Source organism: Heloderma suspectum, chromosome 3 (genome assembly GCF_057233095.1).
Source record: "Heloderma suspectum isolate Gila_16-S chromosome 3, 16-S_ref, whole genome shotgun sequence".
In the NCBI taxonomy this organism is placed as follows: domain Eukaryota; kingdom Metazoa; phylum Chordata; class Lepidosauria; order Squamata; family Helodermatidae; genus Heloderma; species Heloderma suspectum.
The window spans coordinates 17,621,338-17,639,303 of NC_139460.1; the positions used below are offsets into that span (position 1 = coordinate 17,621,338).

General features: G+C 45.7%; 1 protein-coding gene across 2 annotated transcripts in view; it reads left to right on the forward strand.

The window, feature by feature from the left end:
• LOC146349387 (glutamate carboxypeptidase 2-like) overlaps positions 1-17,966 on the forward strand; it is a 59,202-nt gene that overhangs the window by 7,716 nt on the left and 33,520 nt on the right. For both annotated transcript variants that reach the window (XM_084841608.1, XM_084841609.1), the window contains 5 exons: positions 2,520-2,706; positions 5,131-5,232; positions 8,905-9,030; positions 10,693-10,879; positions 14,949-15,042. In XM_084841608.1, the coding sequence (XP_084697734.1) occupies positions 2,520-2,706; positions 5,131-5,232; positions 8,905-9,030; positions 10,693-10,879; positions 14,949-15,042 (696 nt within the window). The remainder of the gene's footprint in view (positions 1-2,519; positions 2,707-5,130; positions 5,233-8,904; positions 9,031-10,692; positions 10,880-14,948; positions 15,043-17,966) is intronic.

Consider the following 17,966-nt stretch of genomic DNA (forward strand, 5'->3'; position numbering starts at 1 on the left):
TACACAACAAAAAATGTCTTAGGATTCAATCCTATGCATGTTTAGACGGAAAAATTCCTACAGCTCCCAGCATTCCTCAGCCAGGATGGCTGGATGGGGAATGCTGGGAGTTGTGCGACATTTTTCTGTCTGAACATGCACAGGATTGTGCCCTTAGCTGCCAGATGTTGTTTTAGCTGCAACAGACTATTACAGCTAACTCTCTGTGATTTAGAGGAGTGCACCCAAAAGTGCTGGAGGGAGCAATCCTATGTGGAGAGGTGGCTGCCTCCAAGTTGGAGGGAACTACCTATCCAATGCATGGCGGGAGGAACATGGAGGGGATCCTCTCCTTCATTCTCCAGCCACCCTGCATTCACGGCTAGGGGGCCGATTTTGGCTGTCTAGCCATGGGATATCGGAGTGTGGGGTGGGGAGGCCGAATGATACATAGGAAGCATCATATTGGTACTTCCACACTCCCCACCCCCTGGGAACACCCCCTTTTGCCCCGCTCCATGCTGTTCTTACGAGCCCGGAGACTGGGGTTGAGCCATGTCACCTACAAGGCAGTGGGAGTGGGGAGGCAATTCTCCTCAGAGCACAGACTCCAAGATCGGTTCCCAGAAACTGACCAATCCTATGGCCATCTAGCCACTGTCTAGCGGCCATCGGATTGCACCCTAAAAGGGTTAAATCATTCCAATAACAAACAGAGGACAAAAAGTATAGTTTCTCTGTAGTCATTGCCTTTCAATGCACAAAGAAAAAGATTTAAGACAGAACCTTTTGGTGTTCTGAAAAACAGGGCATTTGTACTGAATAGCTATCACCATTCCTGTTTTGTAGCATCCTGTAAGATGTTTCTTGTTATTGGGATTGTGGTGTTTTCTGTGGCCTGCCCCTCCCTGGCCCTGCCACCCATACAGCAAATAAGCATGGGGGGGGGGGGTCCCATTGGTGTCAACGGAAGCTTTCTTTCTAAGTTTACTGGCCATACGGGGGAATTTTCGGGGGGGTCGCAGCTTGGGAGGCAGAAGTTAGTCCTCTGCCCTTCCCTCTCACAGCCCCCCCGCCATGAAAGTCACTCCTTGTACAGCAATTAGGCTTGGGTGGGGGGAATCCAATTTTCTAGGCCACATTGCCAATGGGGTGGGTGGTGGTGATGGGGAAAAAATGGGAGAGAGAGATTAGGGGAGAGAGTGAAATAATGGGGTTGTGGAAATAGAGGAAATGAGGTGAGACAAAGAGAGGAAAGGGGTGGTAGAAAAAGAGGCTGTGGGTGTGGCCCTGATCACCACCGGCTCTGGTCCTGCCTAGTTTTGGCTTCAGCCCCACCCACCATCAACTCTGGCTCCACCCACTGTGTGGCCCCTGGGAGATTATCTCCAATGGAATGCAGCCCTCGACATCAAAGAGGTTCCCCACCCCTGTTTCAAGGGAAGACAAACCCCCTCTAGAACAGACTTAACATCAAATGGGGCAGACACTGTACCCACTAGCAGTACCTTTGCCTTGTCTGGATTGAGCTTCAGTTCATTGTCCTTAATCCTGTGCATTGCCCCCTCCAGGTACTGAAAAAGCGCTCCCACCTCTTCAGTGGCATTAGATGAAAAGGGGATGTGACTCGAGTATCATTCACACAGGGATGACACTTCACTCCAGAGCTCCAGATGACCTCACTCAGCGGTTTCATCTCGGTGTTTAAAAGGACAGGGGATAAAATGGAACTCTCTATTGTAACAGCTGCAGCAGCCAGTTACAGACACCTCCATGGCAGACCTGTCTCACCACATCACCTGCCTGCCCATCTGCTCCTCCAGCAGTACCATAGAAGCTACTGGGTGACGGTAGCAGCTGTCATCTCTGACACCTGCTGCAGCCACAAAGACCCGGAGAGGCCCGCCTGCCAAATACTCCTCTGAGGGCTACAGATCCTTCTCACTGCATCCTGTCATATTCTCCTTCTCCCTCTCTCCCAGTTGGGATGTTCCCAACTGCGCAAATCCCCCCAATCCACATTTTCACGCTTCAGCCTTTAGGGGGAAAATGCACATTTTGGGTCGGTATTTTTTTCATACTTTTGTACGACTAAATTTACGTACAATTTTGGAAAATAGTAACAATAAAAAAGTCTGAAAGTCCATGCAGCTCAGAAAAAGCCAATCTGCTGAGGAATCTGTGGGTCAGATTCACAGAAATCCGAACTCATTTGAATCCAAACTCATTTGAACCTGAACTCATTTGAAATCTGAACTCATTTGAAATCTGAACTCATTTGAATCCAAACTCATTTGAATCCGAACTCATTTGAAATCCAAACTCATTTGAAATCCGAACTCATTTGTAATCCGAACTCATTTGTAATCCGAACTCATTTGAATCTGTTATGGATTTCTCTGATAACCCAAGTTGTGACCCACCAGTTGTGAAGCCATGTTCTAACGGGCTGTTTCTAACGCCACCCTCCCCAGAATCAACACCGTAACAAATATGATTTTACCTCTCAAACAGATGATGCCCTTTTCTTTTTTTCCTAGCAATTTCACTCGGCAGCCTCATTTGGCTGGTACGCCAGCGAACCTGCACCTCGCCGAACAAATACAAGCCCAGTGGAAAGAATTTGGCTTGGATTCGGTTCAGTTGGCTCCCTACGATGTTCTGCTGTCCTACCCAAATGGAACAAATCCCAACTACATCTCAATTATTGATGAAAATGGGCATGAGGTAAAGGAGAGAAGATCGCTTTCCTCTTCTTAGCCAACCATTCCTGCTGCCCTCTTTTGGAGCATTTAATTTAACAGAGAAATGATTCATGGGAAATTAAAATGGCAGTTCCCAAACCAGGCCTGCAACCCTGGAAAGCAATTTGTTTAAAGGGGGCAGGGCATTTAGCTCTTTTGAAAAAGGGAGGGATAAAAATCTAAAATAACCAAACTGCTTGGGACTAGGAGACATGAAGCTCCACCTTCTCTTGTACAAATCTGCCTGTGAACTGTGGACATCAACAAAGGTTGGGGTGGACAACTTTGGAGGCTCCAGGGGCCAAAAAGGGGTATTGTAGAGTTGTAAAAACTGCAGAAAGGGGAAACCAAAATGATCAGGGGGCCGGAGCAGCTCCCCGGTGAGGGAAGGTTACAATATCTGGGACAGTTTAGCTTAGAGAAAAGGTGAGTGTGGGGAGCCACGACAGAGGTGTACACAATTATGCATGGTGTGGAGATAGTGGATAGGGAGACATTTTTCTCCCTCTCTCAAAATACTAAACTCCAGGGTCATCCTATGAAGCTGATTGGTGGGAGATTCAGGACAGATCAAGGAAGGACTTCTTCATGCAGCGCAGAGTTAAACGATGGAATTCATTACCACAGGATGCAGTGATGGCCACCAATTTGGATGGCTTTAAAAGGGGGTCAGACAAATTCCTGGAGGATAAGGCTATCAATGGCTACTAGTCCTGAAGGCTCCATGCTACCTCCAGTATCAGAGGCAGTATACTTATCTAAACCAGTTGCTGGGGAACATGGGCGGGAGAGTGCTGTTGCACTCATGTCCTGCTTGTGGGTTCCTAGTCAACAGCTGGTTGGCCACTGTGTGAACAGAATGCTGGACTAGATGGTTCAGCAGATGGTTCTGATGGTTCCGATGCAGCATGGTTCAGCAGATGGTTCTGATGGTTCTGATTCAGTATGGCTCTTGTTATTTTCTTAATTTCAGCCCTCCTAGGACCACGTGTGCTGTTGAATTTCAGCAGCAGCAGCAGCAAAATGATCAGAGCACACTGGGTTTTAAAGCTAAGTTTGGCCTATCTGTTTATCGATCTATCATCTATCTAGCTAGCTAGCTATCTATCATCTATTTATTTATTACATTTCTATACTGCTCAATAGATGAAGCTCTCTGGGTGGTTCACAAAAATTAAAACCACAAAATACAGAACAAAAACAGCATAAAATATAAACAACTTAAAACTACAGTATAAAAATACAACCAAAATAAAAGCTAGCAGCAATGCAGTGTGGTCTGTGGTGTACTGAAAGCCAGTGTAGTGTAGTGTGAGAGTGGGAGTCAGGAGATCCGGGTTCTCGTCCCCACTCGGCCATGGAGCTCCCTGGGTGACTTTGGGCCAATCACAGACTCTCAGCCCAACTTACCTCAGAGGGTTGTTGTTGTAAGGATAAAATGTAGGAGGAGGAGTGTTATGTACTCTGCCTTGGGTTCTTTAAGGAGGAAAAAAGGTGGGATATAAATGTAATAAATAAAGAAATAAAAATAAATATTGAAAATACAGTAACAGATTTAAAACAGCAAAGTTAAAAGACTATAACGCTAAAATGCTGGGGACATAAAAACGGTCTTCACCTGGCACCAGAAAGAGTACAATGTAGGCATCGGGTGAACCTCTCTGGGGAGCTCATTTTTGGTTCACCCTCACAGCTTGCAAGGGTGGCAAACTTCAAATTTTGCCGTTTGGTTTTAATTTTTGTGAACCGCCCAGAGAGCTTCTGCTATTGGGCGGTATAGAAATGAAATAAATAAATAAACAAACAAACAAATAAATTTCAGTGGCAAATGCCAATTATTTTGCTTCTGCGACTTATGACCAGGGGGCTACATATCTTGCCCACCTTGATATTAAGACCCTATTCCAGCTGACCCCCATCCTCAAGGGTGAGGTGGTTGGCACCTGGGGAAAGGACCTTCTGTATCATAGAACCATGAAAGTGGAACTCCCTCCTCAGACACATTTGCTCAGTGCATCGTTTATCAACTTTTTTGTGCTGGTGGGGAAAAAAGCGAAGAACATAAAGAACAAAAGATGGACCATGCTGGGTGAGACCAAACGCCTCTCTAGTCCAGCATTCTGTTCTTGATGTCTTGGTTGACGTTTAGCTAATTCTTAGATGCCATCTGCAATTCTAACTCTAACCGGTGGGATCCAGATAATCTGAATAAGGATGCTAATGCTATGCATTTTTAGATTTAAAAAAAAATCCTACAACTCCAAGCATTTCTCAGCTAGCCATGCTGGCTGGGGAACGCTGGGAGTTGTAGGACTTTTTTTTTCTGTCTAAACTTGTATAGGATTGTGCCTTAAATTGGATTGCACTTTCAACATGTTTCCTCTTCTGCTCCCTCTTTACTACTTAGGTTTTCAACACCTCATTATCTGAGCCTCCTCCTCCAGGGTATGAACATGTTGAAGATGCTGTACCACCCTTCAGTGCTTTCTCAGCCCAGGGCACACCAGAGGTAGGGACGGATGGCAGTAATATGTTTTTCAACATATTGTTCAGTATTCAACATATTGTTGAATATGGCACTATATTCTTTGGTTACGTCAACAGGCCTTTCTTTCTAGGTTTCCCATACAGGTTTCCCATACAGGTTTCCTATACATATCCCATACAGCCTGGGATATGGCCCCATATTCTTTGGATATTCTTTCGCCATATTCTTTGGTTACAGATATAGCACCATATTCTTTGGTTATTCTTTATACAGCCTGCGATATGGCACCATATTCCTTGGTTAAGTCAATGGGCCTTCCTCTCTAGGTTTTGATACAGTCTGGGATGTGTTGGTAGATAATGGATTGTCGCCTTGGATGGCCAGTGGCAACTTCAAGGTACTGGATTTGTGTCACACCCCACTCGCCTAGGGGGGTGCTAAAAGAAAAGAGGGTTTGTTTAAAAATGTTTTGGAATGTGGGCAGAAGGCAGGGTTGCCCCAAGACATTTGGCAGCAACTGATGCCCATCCCTCAGCCAAGATTCATAGTACCCAAGGCCAGTCAAGTTATTTTGGCACCTGAGGCAGAAAATACCACAGGGGCCTCTCCCTGGCAGTAAAAAAGTAATAATAATAAATGAAGTAACTAACAACTTGCTGCCCTTTTATGAAACCCAAACCAGCTACCTGAGGCAGTCTCCTGACTCAGCACTGTCAGAGAAAAATTAAATGTCTGAGGGGTGGCATTGGAGCTGGCTAGCCAGGAGCAGCCATGACTAGCACTGCCTGTCAATGTACTTGCTTACAAGAAGAAGAAGAAGAAGAAGAGGAATGAGCCTTAAGTCCAATCCAGCTAGGAGCTATAGCTCCTACACACAGTAGCAGGCCTCTGCATTCATTTCCCCAGTTGGATGAGGAACCTAGGGATGTCTGTCACTGGGAAATCCGGTTCTTTTTTGACTCGACAAAATTCCGTGGCATGTACCACTTGATTTGCATTTGTGAGCTGAGCTGCGGCTTTTCCCCGAGCCCCAGAACCTTTTTGAGTATTCCCCCCCACACAATTTCTGAGCAATTTGTGTAAATTTCTGAACAATTTTCTCACATGTAGCCATAATTTGCACAAATCGCTCAGAGATTTGCACAAATTGCAGAATCTGCGGGGGGAAATGCACAAAATGCCCAGAGAAATCTGCGAACTGGCCTGACTCACTGCAGACCAAGTTGTGCACCGCAGCAGGGACCAGAACTAAGTCGGGGGGGGGCAAATCTAGGAAAACCCGTTGAACTCCACCCCTCAAATGGATTTCTCCAACATCCCTAGAGGAACCACATATGGAAATATGCAGGCAGCGTGCCCACTGCCCACAGTTCTCCTCCCTGATCCAGAACTTATACTTTTATTCATGATAGATTCCATGTTAAGCTTTTCACACCTGGAGCCTCAGCCTGTGGGTTCATAGCAATGTGACCATCGATTTGTCCTTTCTCATTTCCAGTGCCCATATATCACAGGCAAAGCCAAACCCACACAGCTGACGCCGATGGATTCAGAACTGCTTCCTGCTCCTTCACTTTATCATTTTTTCCTCTATCCTCATTCTATTTCAATTCTCTGAGAGCTGTTGCCTATGTCGCCAAAACGGCAACTGCCACACACAAGCAGGAGGTGTCAGCACATGTTGGGTAATCCCAAGGTTTGCAGAAGTGCAAAAAGAAATCTTTAGAAAAAACATCCCCTAAGGGGTAGGGCTCCCCAGAAAACCATCCCAATGTTGGCTGTGTGGATTTCAGTTGGCACAGAATACTGACTGGCTGCTGAGACAGGGGAAAATCCCTGAAAACCCAGATGCGAGGGGGAATGGAATGGAACTGCTGGAAAAGAATGGAGGAAGAGTCACATAGATATAGATCCTTTCTACACAGGGCTTTTATTGTGCGCTCATGATTGCTCATTCACGGTAGTTTGTGGGTCCTTTATACGATGTCGTCATCTGGTGCATCTCCCACTCTTTGCAGCTATTATCATGTCCCCCCGCCCGAAACTCTACTATTATTTAGAAAACACATTATAAAGCCCTTTGTAATTGCACAAGTCTGCTATAGCGCAGCACCATCTAGTGGTTGCATAATGAAACATACAGAAACACAAGGACAGAACCCCCCACTCTCCTGAAAAGCATATGTAAAGTAACTGGGCTTAATCCCACAAAGAACCTGGAAATAGTAGCCTCGGTAAAGGTGCGGGATAACAGCCTCATGTAGAAATGCCCATAAAGCAGGGGTATTGAACCTCTTTTTATTTTATTTATTAATTAGTATATCTATACCCTACCTTTTTTTTCCTCCAAGGAACCCATGGTGGCTTACATGATCATCCTCCTCCTCCCCACTTTATCCCCACAACAACCCTGCTAGGCAGGTTAGGCTGAGAGTCTGTGACTGGCCCAAAGTCACGCAGTGAGCTTCATGGCCGAGTGGGGACTAGAACCTGGATCTCCCAAGTCCCTGTCCAACACTCTAACCACTGCACCACACTGGCTGTCTTTCTGCCCAAATTGCCCAAAGGCCTAATTCCATTTTGGAAATGCGCTCAGAGGAGTAGTGCTGAGGCCAAAGACAAAAAGGACGGGTCCCGAAACACCAGCATATTTTCACTTAAAGTCCTTACTCCCAGTAACTAAGACTTAGGAGAGGCATTTAAGAATGGGAGGGGGGGACTTCACAAAAGCTGAGAAACCAACAAATGATTGGAAGTCAGGGGAAAGGGGGCATGGCCAAGGGAAGGGCCTCTGGCCTTCTGGGAAAGCCCAGAAATGGATTGCGACCCGAGGCAGGCAGGCTTGAGACCCAGGTCCTGAGGTTCTACCCTCCTCCCGATACAAAGCGACCTGCCTGTTCATTCCCCCCGCCCCTGCCCTCCACCCAGCGCCTAGCTGTTCTCTTGTTCTAGGCGGCCTCCTGCCTGAGAAGGGAGAATTATGGAGGCCAACCCTCTTATGCAAACCCACCTCAGTTTATTTATTTATTTAAAATATTTCTTGGCCGCTTTTCAGGGCAGAAGCCTTCCCAAGGTGGCCTACAACAACAAAACACATATTAAGAGCGATAAAAACACAAAAGAACAAAAAACAAAAAAACAGCAGCAATAAAAACAGCAACAAAAATAGCAACAACAGCAATCATATCAGCAAAAGGCCGGAGTAAAATAATACGTTTTCAAGGCCTTCTTAAAAGCCTGCAATGATTTAGCATGGCGGACCTCTGATGGCAACTTATTCTTTGTTGTGCACCCTCCTTGCATTTATATCGTTTTATTTTGAAAAGTGTTTTATTGCTTTTAGTGTGTTTTGTCAAGCCTTGCTCCTGAAATCCTGAAATAAAGAAATATATTTGTTTTGATGTATTTTTTTTTTTTCAGAATTATGTCTTGCCGTTTGTGGGGGAAGAGGGCTTGAAAGAAAAACCCGTCTAGCACATACTGTAAAATCCCCCTGGTCTCAGTGGATCAGTGGAATGTGCCTCGCTCTTCTCTGTCCTTCCTCTCAGCTGCAGGGTTTCTTGCCACGGATGACCTCTGCCCTGGAAGATACTCGCTTCTCCCGTAATCCTAGGCTGGTCCCATCATAAAACCCTCTGCGTTCCTCCCTCCTCTCTTTTTCATGTCTTTAAACATGTGCCTTTTATACTCCAGGGAGATCTGGTGTATGTGAACTATGGCAGCATCGAAGACTTCCAGAAATTAGAGCGCGAGATGGGAATTAATTGCTCAGGGAAAATTGTCATTGCCAGATATGGGAAAATCTTCAGAGGAAATAAGGTAATAATTACAACAGACCATCTTGGAAGGTTTGGGCTGTCCTCCTCAGGGCAGGCACATGGATAGAACTTGCAGAAATGTGAGTACTGCTCTGATATTTTCAAGTCCAAACGACTATGATGAAGGGGGGATAATAGAGGGCTATCTCACGTTGCATGAGCAGAAGTCTGCAGAAGTGTCTGCAGACATCAGTTGTTTTCCGGGCCAGATTCAAGGTGTTGCTTTTGACCTTTAAAACCCTATATGGTTCCGGCCCAGCCTATCTCAAGGAGCGCCTCCAGCAGCACCAGACAGGCCGCTTAACAAGATCAGCCTCGGATGGCCTTCTCTCTGTCCCATCAGCCAGGACAGCTAGGCTGGTGAGGATGAGGGAGAGGGCCTTCTCTGTGGTGGCCCCCACTCTGTGGAACTCCCTCCCTAGGGAACTCCACCATGCCCCCTCTTTAATGAGCTTCCGCCGCGTATTAAAAATGTGGTTGTTCAGGCAGGCATTTGAGGTGGGTTAGGGTATTTTTACTTAAAAATATGATGTTTTTACTGTTGAATTTTATTGTTTTAAACTGTTCTATTATACACTCTGTACATCGCCCAGAGTGGCAGGGTGACCAGCCAGATGGGCGATTAATAAATTTAATAAATAAATAAATTTCTCCTCTTGTCCTCCAACAAATCTAAGCTTCTGCAAATCTAATCTAGATCCCCACCACCACCATCTGGAGCAGGTGTTGGGGGTACACAGGGGCTGTAGGTAGGAAGAAGAATCTCCTTCCACATTCCCTTGATGGAAGCTATTCCATCCCCAGGAAGACTTCATTGGTTACCACCCATAGCTTAGCATGACCAGGGCCCACTCATTACCCCATGCCCACTTTCACTTCCTCTGTTCTGAGGAGGGGCACAGAACTCGGTGCCTCTCTCAGCATGGAGAAAGCATGAAAGACAGCACTGGCGGCAGCTGCTCTTTCCAGCACCAGCTGAGTCCCCAGGTTTACATGCCACTTCTCGTTCCAATGGCATCCCAATGGCCACCCTCATCGCCACTGTTATCTCCAGTCTAAGATTTGGGAGGGGAAAGTGGTCAACAAGGGAATCTCTGCTGTTATCTCCAACCTGAGGTTGGAGATAACAGTGAGGCTTCCCCTAGGGGGCAGCCTCCTAGAAGCCAAGCCCCACCCCCTGGAGGAACCCAAGGAGGCTCCATAGGCCAGATTGGGGAGCCCAGCTGATTGGACTAGGCCCTTGGGCCGGGGGTTCTGCACCTCTACAGTAGAGGACACACAGGTCATGGACTCTACCAGGAACTAGCAGCTTGCACATTGTCATCAGGATCCATTTGTTCTTTGCTGTCATGAGTCCCTTGCATTTCCAGCACAATAAAACATATTGGGCAAGGTGCGAGGGTGATGCCACTCCATTTTACTGCTCCTTGAATTGTTTTTATTGTAGCTGGAAGTGTTTTTAATGTGGTGTTTTTATTGTATTTTCAATGCGATTTTAGTATTTGTTGTGAACTGCTGAGGGATTTTATAATATCCAGTGGTATATAAGCGTAACAAATAAATAAATGCCAACAAGAATACTTCTGTAAAAACTGTCATGGCGGAGCTTTGCATGGAAGAGCAGACTAGTTATAATATCCAAATGTGTCTCCCTTCCCCACAGGTGAAGAATGCTGAGATGGCTGGAGCCAAGGGCGTCATCTTATACTCTGACCCTGCTGACTCCTGTGCCCCTGATGTAGCTCCTTACCCAGATGGCTGGAATCTTCCTGGAGGTGGAGCCCAACGTGGAAACGTGCTAATCCTGGATGGTGCTGGGGATCCTCTTACTCCAGGATATCCAGCTAAAGGTGAGCAGTACTGAAAAGAAGCATTACACAGCTTTGGTTCCCCTGCCTCCCCATCCCATGGATGCACTTCCCAAACAGCCTTCCCAAACTTGGAGCTCCCTGGATGTGTTAGACTACAACTCCTATCATCCCAAGCAAGCATGGGACATTGGGGTTGGGACTAGCGTGTGTGACCCCATCCCTCGTATGCATGTGCTTGTACATTGTTGTTGTTGTTCAGTCGTTCAGTCGTGTCCGACTCTTGGTGACCTCATGGATCATGAGGCCTTCCTGTCCTGCGCTCTCTCCCGGAGCGTGCTCAAGTTCATATTCATTGCATCCGTGATGCTATCTAGCCATCTCATCCTCTGCCGTCCCCTTCTCCTTTGGCCTTCAGTCTTTCCCAGCATCAGGGTCTTTTCCAGGGAGTTTTCTCTTCGCATTAGGTGGCCAAAATATTGGAGCTTCAGCTTCAGCACCTGTCCTTCCAATGAGCACTCAGGGTTGATTTCCTTTAGGATGGACTGATTTGACCTCCTTGCAGTCCAGGGGACTCGTAAGAGTCTTCTCCAGCACCACAGTTCGAAAGCATCAATTCTTCGGCGCTCAGCCTTCCTTAGAGTCCAGCTCTCACAGCCATACGTTACTACTGGGAAAACCATAGCTTTGATTAGACGGACCTTTGTCGGCAAGGTGATGTCTCTGCTTCTTACTATGCTGTCTAGGTTTGTCATAGCTTTCCTCCCAAGGAGCAAGCGTCTTTTAATTTCATGGCTACAGTCACCGTCTGCGGTGATCTTGGAGCCCAAGAAAGTAAAATCTGTCACTGTTTCCATTTCTTCCCCTTCTATATGCCAGGAAGTGATGGGGCCAGATGCCATGTTCTTCGTTTTTTTAATGTTGAGTTTCAAACCAGCTTTTGCACTCTCCTCTTTCACCCTCAACAAGCGGCTCTTTAGATCCTCTTCGCTTTCTGCCATTAGGGTGGTATCGTCTGCATATTCTCCCAGCAATCTTCCTGGAGGTGATTCTTCCTGTGGATGAATCTTTGGATGAATCTTCCTGTGATTCATCCAACCCGGCGTTTCTCATGATGTACATTACTTGTACATTACTCAGGCATAACGCCTGAACAGGGCTTAGTTCAGGGTCAAAGCCATAGTAAAACCAGTTTCAGTGCCAGTAAAACTGTATAAAGGCCTTGGAAAATAAATAGGGGTTTTCCTGGAGCTGAAAAGAGAATAAAGCAGGCACCAAGCGAATGTCGCTTGGCGAGATCATTTCACAACCAGGGTACCACCACTGAGAAAATGCTCTTTAGTGTTGCCTCTGCTTTGGTTCCACTGATGAGGGCACCTGGAGGAGAGCCGCTGAAGATCTTAATGTGCACTGCAGGCAGCCTGGTGTGGAGGGAGGCAGCCTGATCCCAAACTGTACAGGTTTTTGAAAATAAGCACCAGGACATTGAATTGTGTCTGCCTGAAATTGTATCGATATTAGCATTTAAAATAAGGCTAAATTTGCGACAGGGCTCAAAAGGGCTTAGGCGAGAAATTTATTTTCAGCACCAAATCTGAGCCTGGGAATATGCCATGTGACGTAGTACTACAGGAAACACATGATGTTGACAAAAGGGACCAGGGTACCTAGCTGCTTGCATCCCCGTTTGTTTGTTTGTTTATTTATTGCATTTCTATACCACCCCATAGCCGAGGCTCCCTGGGGGGGTTTACAGAAATTAAATCATTAAATACAATATAAAAAGTTTAAAAGCCATTTACAAAAAAGCACATAAAAGCACACAGACAATATACACAAACAACATATAACTAAAAACAACATTGAACTATGAGTCATAACTAAAGGCACATCCAGGGCTGATTAAAACTCATCATATACTGCCAAATGCCTGGGAAAAGAGAGAGGTCTTAACTTGGCGCCTAAAAGATAATAATGTTGGCACCATGCAGACCTCATTGGGGAGCTTGTTCCACAGATGGGGGGCCACCAATGAGAAAGCCCTCTCCCTCATTGCCGCCTTCCGAGCTTCCTTTGGAGGAGGCATTCAGAGAAGGACCTTAGATGCTGAATGTAGTGTATGGGTAGGTTCATTTTGGGAGAGGCATGCCATCAGGTATTGCAGTCCCAAGCTGTGTAGGGCTTTATAGGATAAAACCAGCACCTTGAATTGAGCTCAGAAGCATATTGGTAGCCAGTTCAAGCAGGCCAGAGTCGGTCTTATATATTCGGACCTTCTGGTCCCTGTTAACAATCTGGCTGCTGCATTTTGCACGAGCTGCAGCTTCCGAACCGTCTTCAAAGGCAGCCCCATGTAGAGTGCGTTGCAGTAATCTAACTTGGAGGGTACCGGAGCATAGACAACCGAAGCCAGGTTATCCCTGTCCAGTCGACCCGAGAGAGTAGGGATGTCAGAGAATTCCGCCATGGATCTCGGTGAGGCCGAATGCCATTGCATTCGGCCCCCCGAAATCTGTGGCGGAACGAAGCCCCCCTCCCCCCCACCCCGCGAAAGGCGCATGAAACGGGACACTTACCTGGTGCCATTCGCTTCCCTATTTTTGCCGTGATAGGCTATGTAATTACTTACGTAGCCTATCACAGCTAACACAGGGACGCCATTTGCATCCCTGCAGAGGCCGTGATAGGCTACGTAAATATTTATGTAGCCTATCACGGCAAAAAAAGGGAACGCAAATGGCGGCTGCCGTAGCCGCCGCCATTTGCATTCCCTTTTTTTGCCGTGATAGGCTACATAAATATTTACGTAGCCTACCACTGCAAAAAAAACAGGGACGCAAATGGCGGCTGCTACGCCATTTACGCCCCTGGGGTTTTTTTTTGCCGTGAAAGGCTACGTAAATATTTATGTAGCCTATCACGGCCAAAAAACAGGAACGCAAATGGCGGCCGCTGTAGCTGCCGCCATTTGCATCCGCAGGCTCCACACGGCGCCTGCAAATGCGCCTGGCCGGCGGCTCTACAGAGCTGCTGTGGAGCGGAGCCAGCTGGGTTAGGATTTTGGCCTCCCCCCCACCATGAATCATCCCGTCGAAAATGAAAGTGACTTTCGTACATCCCTACCAGAGATCTTCTGAGGAGGTCTTAATGGTTATTCTGTGGCCAGTGGAATGTTGCCAGTTAGCAGAGCATAAATGGGCCTTCTCAGTAGTGGCATCCACCCTTTGGAACACTTTCCCATGGCTGGTTTGAAAGGCAGAAACAGTGGCAAGTTTTAAACACCACTTGAAAACACACGTGTTCATGCAGGCATTCCCTGACCTGTGAGAGATTCTGTTACTACCCTGTTTTATTGCTATGTTGTTGTAAAGTTGTTGGTTATTTATCATTTTTATCTTGTTATCTTGTATTTTTCACATGAACTGCTTAAGGATTTTAGTATATTAAGCAATATATAAAGTTTTATAAATAAATAAACAAGGAAAGAAATAAGGAGTCCTTTTTTATTTTACATTATAAGCCTGTGGGCAATGTTTGCGGCTTTTCACTTAACTATTGTGCAGGACTTTGAACCTGAGGCACTTTAAAAATGAGAATTATTATGATGATTATTGGCAATAACATGATGGGATTATTGTGTAATGATGCCTCCTGTTAGAAAGGCAATTAGCAGGGAAAAAAACAAAAAGACAAAACAGAATGAGTGTTTAATAGTCCTATGTGCACACAGGCTCTCTTAGCACAATAAAAGGAGAGACCACACCCTTCTTCAGTGGAAGAATAGCTTTACTCACAGATATTCTTACATATACAATGCAGGTACAGTGTACAGTTAAAAAAAAAGTTTGTTCAGTCTATTTTGTGTTCCATTACACAGGCAGGAGCAAGAGAGCAAACACGTGCCCTCCCAGCAATGGAGGAGGTCAGAGAGAGAGCAGAGGAAGGGAGGGGAGGAGCAAAAGGAAGAAATCACAGGAAACCACATTATAGGCTATAGAGATCCTAAGGCTAGCTGTGCTCAAAATTCCTATGAACTGACTAACTGCAACACTGCCCCCTTCTGGTAGCTTTCAATATTCCCAACATAATGGTTGCTTTTTCTCGGCTCCAGAATACACCTACCGCTACGAGGAAGCCCAAGCAGCAGCCCACTTAAAAATTCCTGTCCATCCCATTGGTTACCATGATGCTGAGAGTCTACTGAAGTAAGTCCATGTGGCGGTACATTTTGCACAGCTTTACTAAATTCGGCAATCACATGGTAAAATGGAGCTGTTCGTCTTGACAAATAGTGCCCAGATTGACCTGCAGCAGTTAACCACAGCTTACAGCAGGGAAATAAATCACTTGCCTCCTCTGTCTGAATCATTGGCAAGCCTCTTACTGCCATCTATATTCAGTGGCAGAGAAGGATTTGGGGGCAGAGGTCCAAGGCCCCACTTGGCGGAATGAGCAGCAGGGTCTCCAAACACAGCAGGCCTGGCTTACCCTACTTTGAATTAAGTGAAGTAATACACATTGCTGTCTAAATAAGGGCGGAAGTGGTAAAACCATTAAGTCTAGAGTCTTAAAATAACCCCATAACTATCTATATTGTATTATGCTTGTGGTAGTGTATCCTCTGCTTGGCTGAGCACATGTGATGGACTGGAAGGTTCAGCTGCTGAACAGTTTGCAGTCCAGCTTCTGTGAAGGGTGGGGACATTGTCAGTTTGGCTGGGATTAAGACCTCACACAGGGAGAGTTTGAGGTTTGAGATGAAGTTCCAGCAGATAGGGATGCGCAGAGGAAGGGAGCCAAGAGACAAGAAGGCTGAAGGAAGGATGCAGAGTAGATGTTAGACTGAGGAAAGGAATCTGAAGGAAGGGTGGAAAGAGAACAAGGCTTGAGAGAAAAGGCAGAGGAGATGGAATTTACTCAAGAAGGGGCTTATAAGAAGGGGGCTCTTACAAAACCTCACAACAATTCAAGTCAGGAGAGAAGGGGGAGGGGGAGAGAAGGCCAGATCAGTCAAGAAACAAGGAGGCTAAAGGAACAGACTGGGATTCTACATCAGTGAGAGGAAGGGAGTAAGCCAAGATCAAGGGGCAGAGGATTGGGAAATCTGGCATCTTGGCCCTGAGATAGGAATTCCACCAGTTCAGTCTTCTGTTTTCATTCATTACAGCATTGTGACTGCTAATCCTAAGGGGACAATCAGGGACCAAGAAGCTATGGGTTATGGTGGGTCTGAACTTCATGGATTGTTTTGAACTAAGCAGCCAACAATGTGCCTGCAGGCTTCTGGTTTGGTCGAATTTACCACCAAGTGGAGGAAGCAATGCCAGAAAAGGGTAGTTCAATATAACCAAGGCTGTGTTCTCCTTCTCCACACTCCAATGATCATCTACAACATCATTGGCACTCAGGCAATCCAGATTCTGTGCTACAAAAAGCAAATTCTACAAGCTGTGTAGACGCAAATGGACTAATCTGCATGATCTTTTATTATGCGTAATTTCTTTGGCATCTTGTATTGCTTTGCCTCCCTTATTCTGCCTATGCAGAGGAGCAAGCAACTGTGCAAGGGCACCAAAACCCCATCCACAACCACTGGGAAAAGATTCTGAGCCAACTCCTGTGGCTTCTAAGATTTCTGCTGGCATTGCCCATACATTTTGGAGCATAACTTCAAAGCCATAAGGACCAGAAACTTTTTTTTTTTTTTTAAGGAAGAAGATCAGGTTCTCCTGAGTTTGAATTCTGCATCCATTAATATATTCTGCACTTCTTCTGTGCTCCCATATGTCAAAGTCTCCTCTCTCCGGCATAGTGTCTAACACTTTTGGTGTATCACGGTATATAATCGGCTTCCAATTTTACTTGGGGAGTGGAAGGGACCACCTGTGCCTTTTCTATGAGAAGTTTGCGAACTGTTGCATTAAACCATTCTTCCCCAACTTGGTGCCTTCCAGATGTCTTGCACTCCAACTCTCATTAACCCCAGTCAGCATGGCCAATGGCCAGGGATGATGGGAATTAGAATCCAAAACTTATGGAAGACAACAGGTTGGGGAAAGCTGCATTAAACTGTGACCCGATATATATGAATATGAATTGTTGGTGAATGGGATGTGTAAAATCTTATCCAGGGGAAAAAAATAACTGTGGGTCCCATAGGGACTCTGTCTCCAATACACTTAAAGCACCCTTTTCTTAAAACAACTACTTATAAGAGAGATCACTGCAGAAAACAATGATTAAAAGAACACTCTGTGCTTGTACATGTTTTTCAGCCTTTCCCCCTTTTCCTTCTCATACAAACGCCTCACAGGAACCTTTGATTTGAGCCAGAAAAGTGTAAGAGGATGGGAGCCAGTCCTCTACGCTGAGAACAAAGAGGTCAAAGATCATGTTCTATTTTCAAGGATCTTTCTCTCCCTTTAAGTGGAGCATAAGTTTTATTATCAGTGTGAACAGTCTGGGATTCTTCAAGTGTGTGACTCATTGCTTAACTTCTTCTGGTCCCCCTTCCCTCTTTTTGGAGATACAACTAAACACAGACATTTTTCTTAGTCTGCAATCCTAAGCACATTTATTTCTTACACTGCATATTATATTATATTATATTATATTATATTATATTATATTATATTATATTATATATATTATATTTTTAGTCCACCCAGTAACAAAAGGTCTCTGGACAGATTACATGATACAAAAAGCACACACACATACACAATTGAGTGTACAATTAGCAACACCAGCATCTAAAATGGCTGGGAGAAGAGGAACACGTTTGCCTGGTGCTGAAAAGGTAACAGGGTGGGAGCTAGGTACGCCTCCTCGGAGACAGCATTTCATGAGAAGGGTGCCACCACTGACCAGGCCTTCTCTCTCTAGCAGCCACCTGCCTAACTTCATTTAGGTCATCTTCATGGGCCCTTCTCTGGGTTGGGAGCACCCAGAGGAAGCCCTCCAAAGATGCCCTAAAGGTCTAGGAAGCTCCATGTGGGAGGAAAACATTCCTTTAGATCAGAGATGTAGTGTGTGTGTGTGTGTGTATGCATTCTATATGATGCCTACATTTGGAGAATGAGCAAAAATGCATACATTTCTAATTTTCTAAATGTGCACAAAACAATGT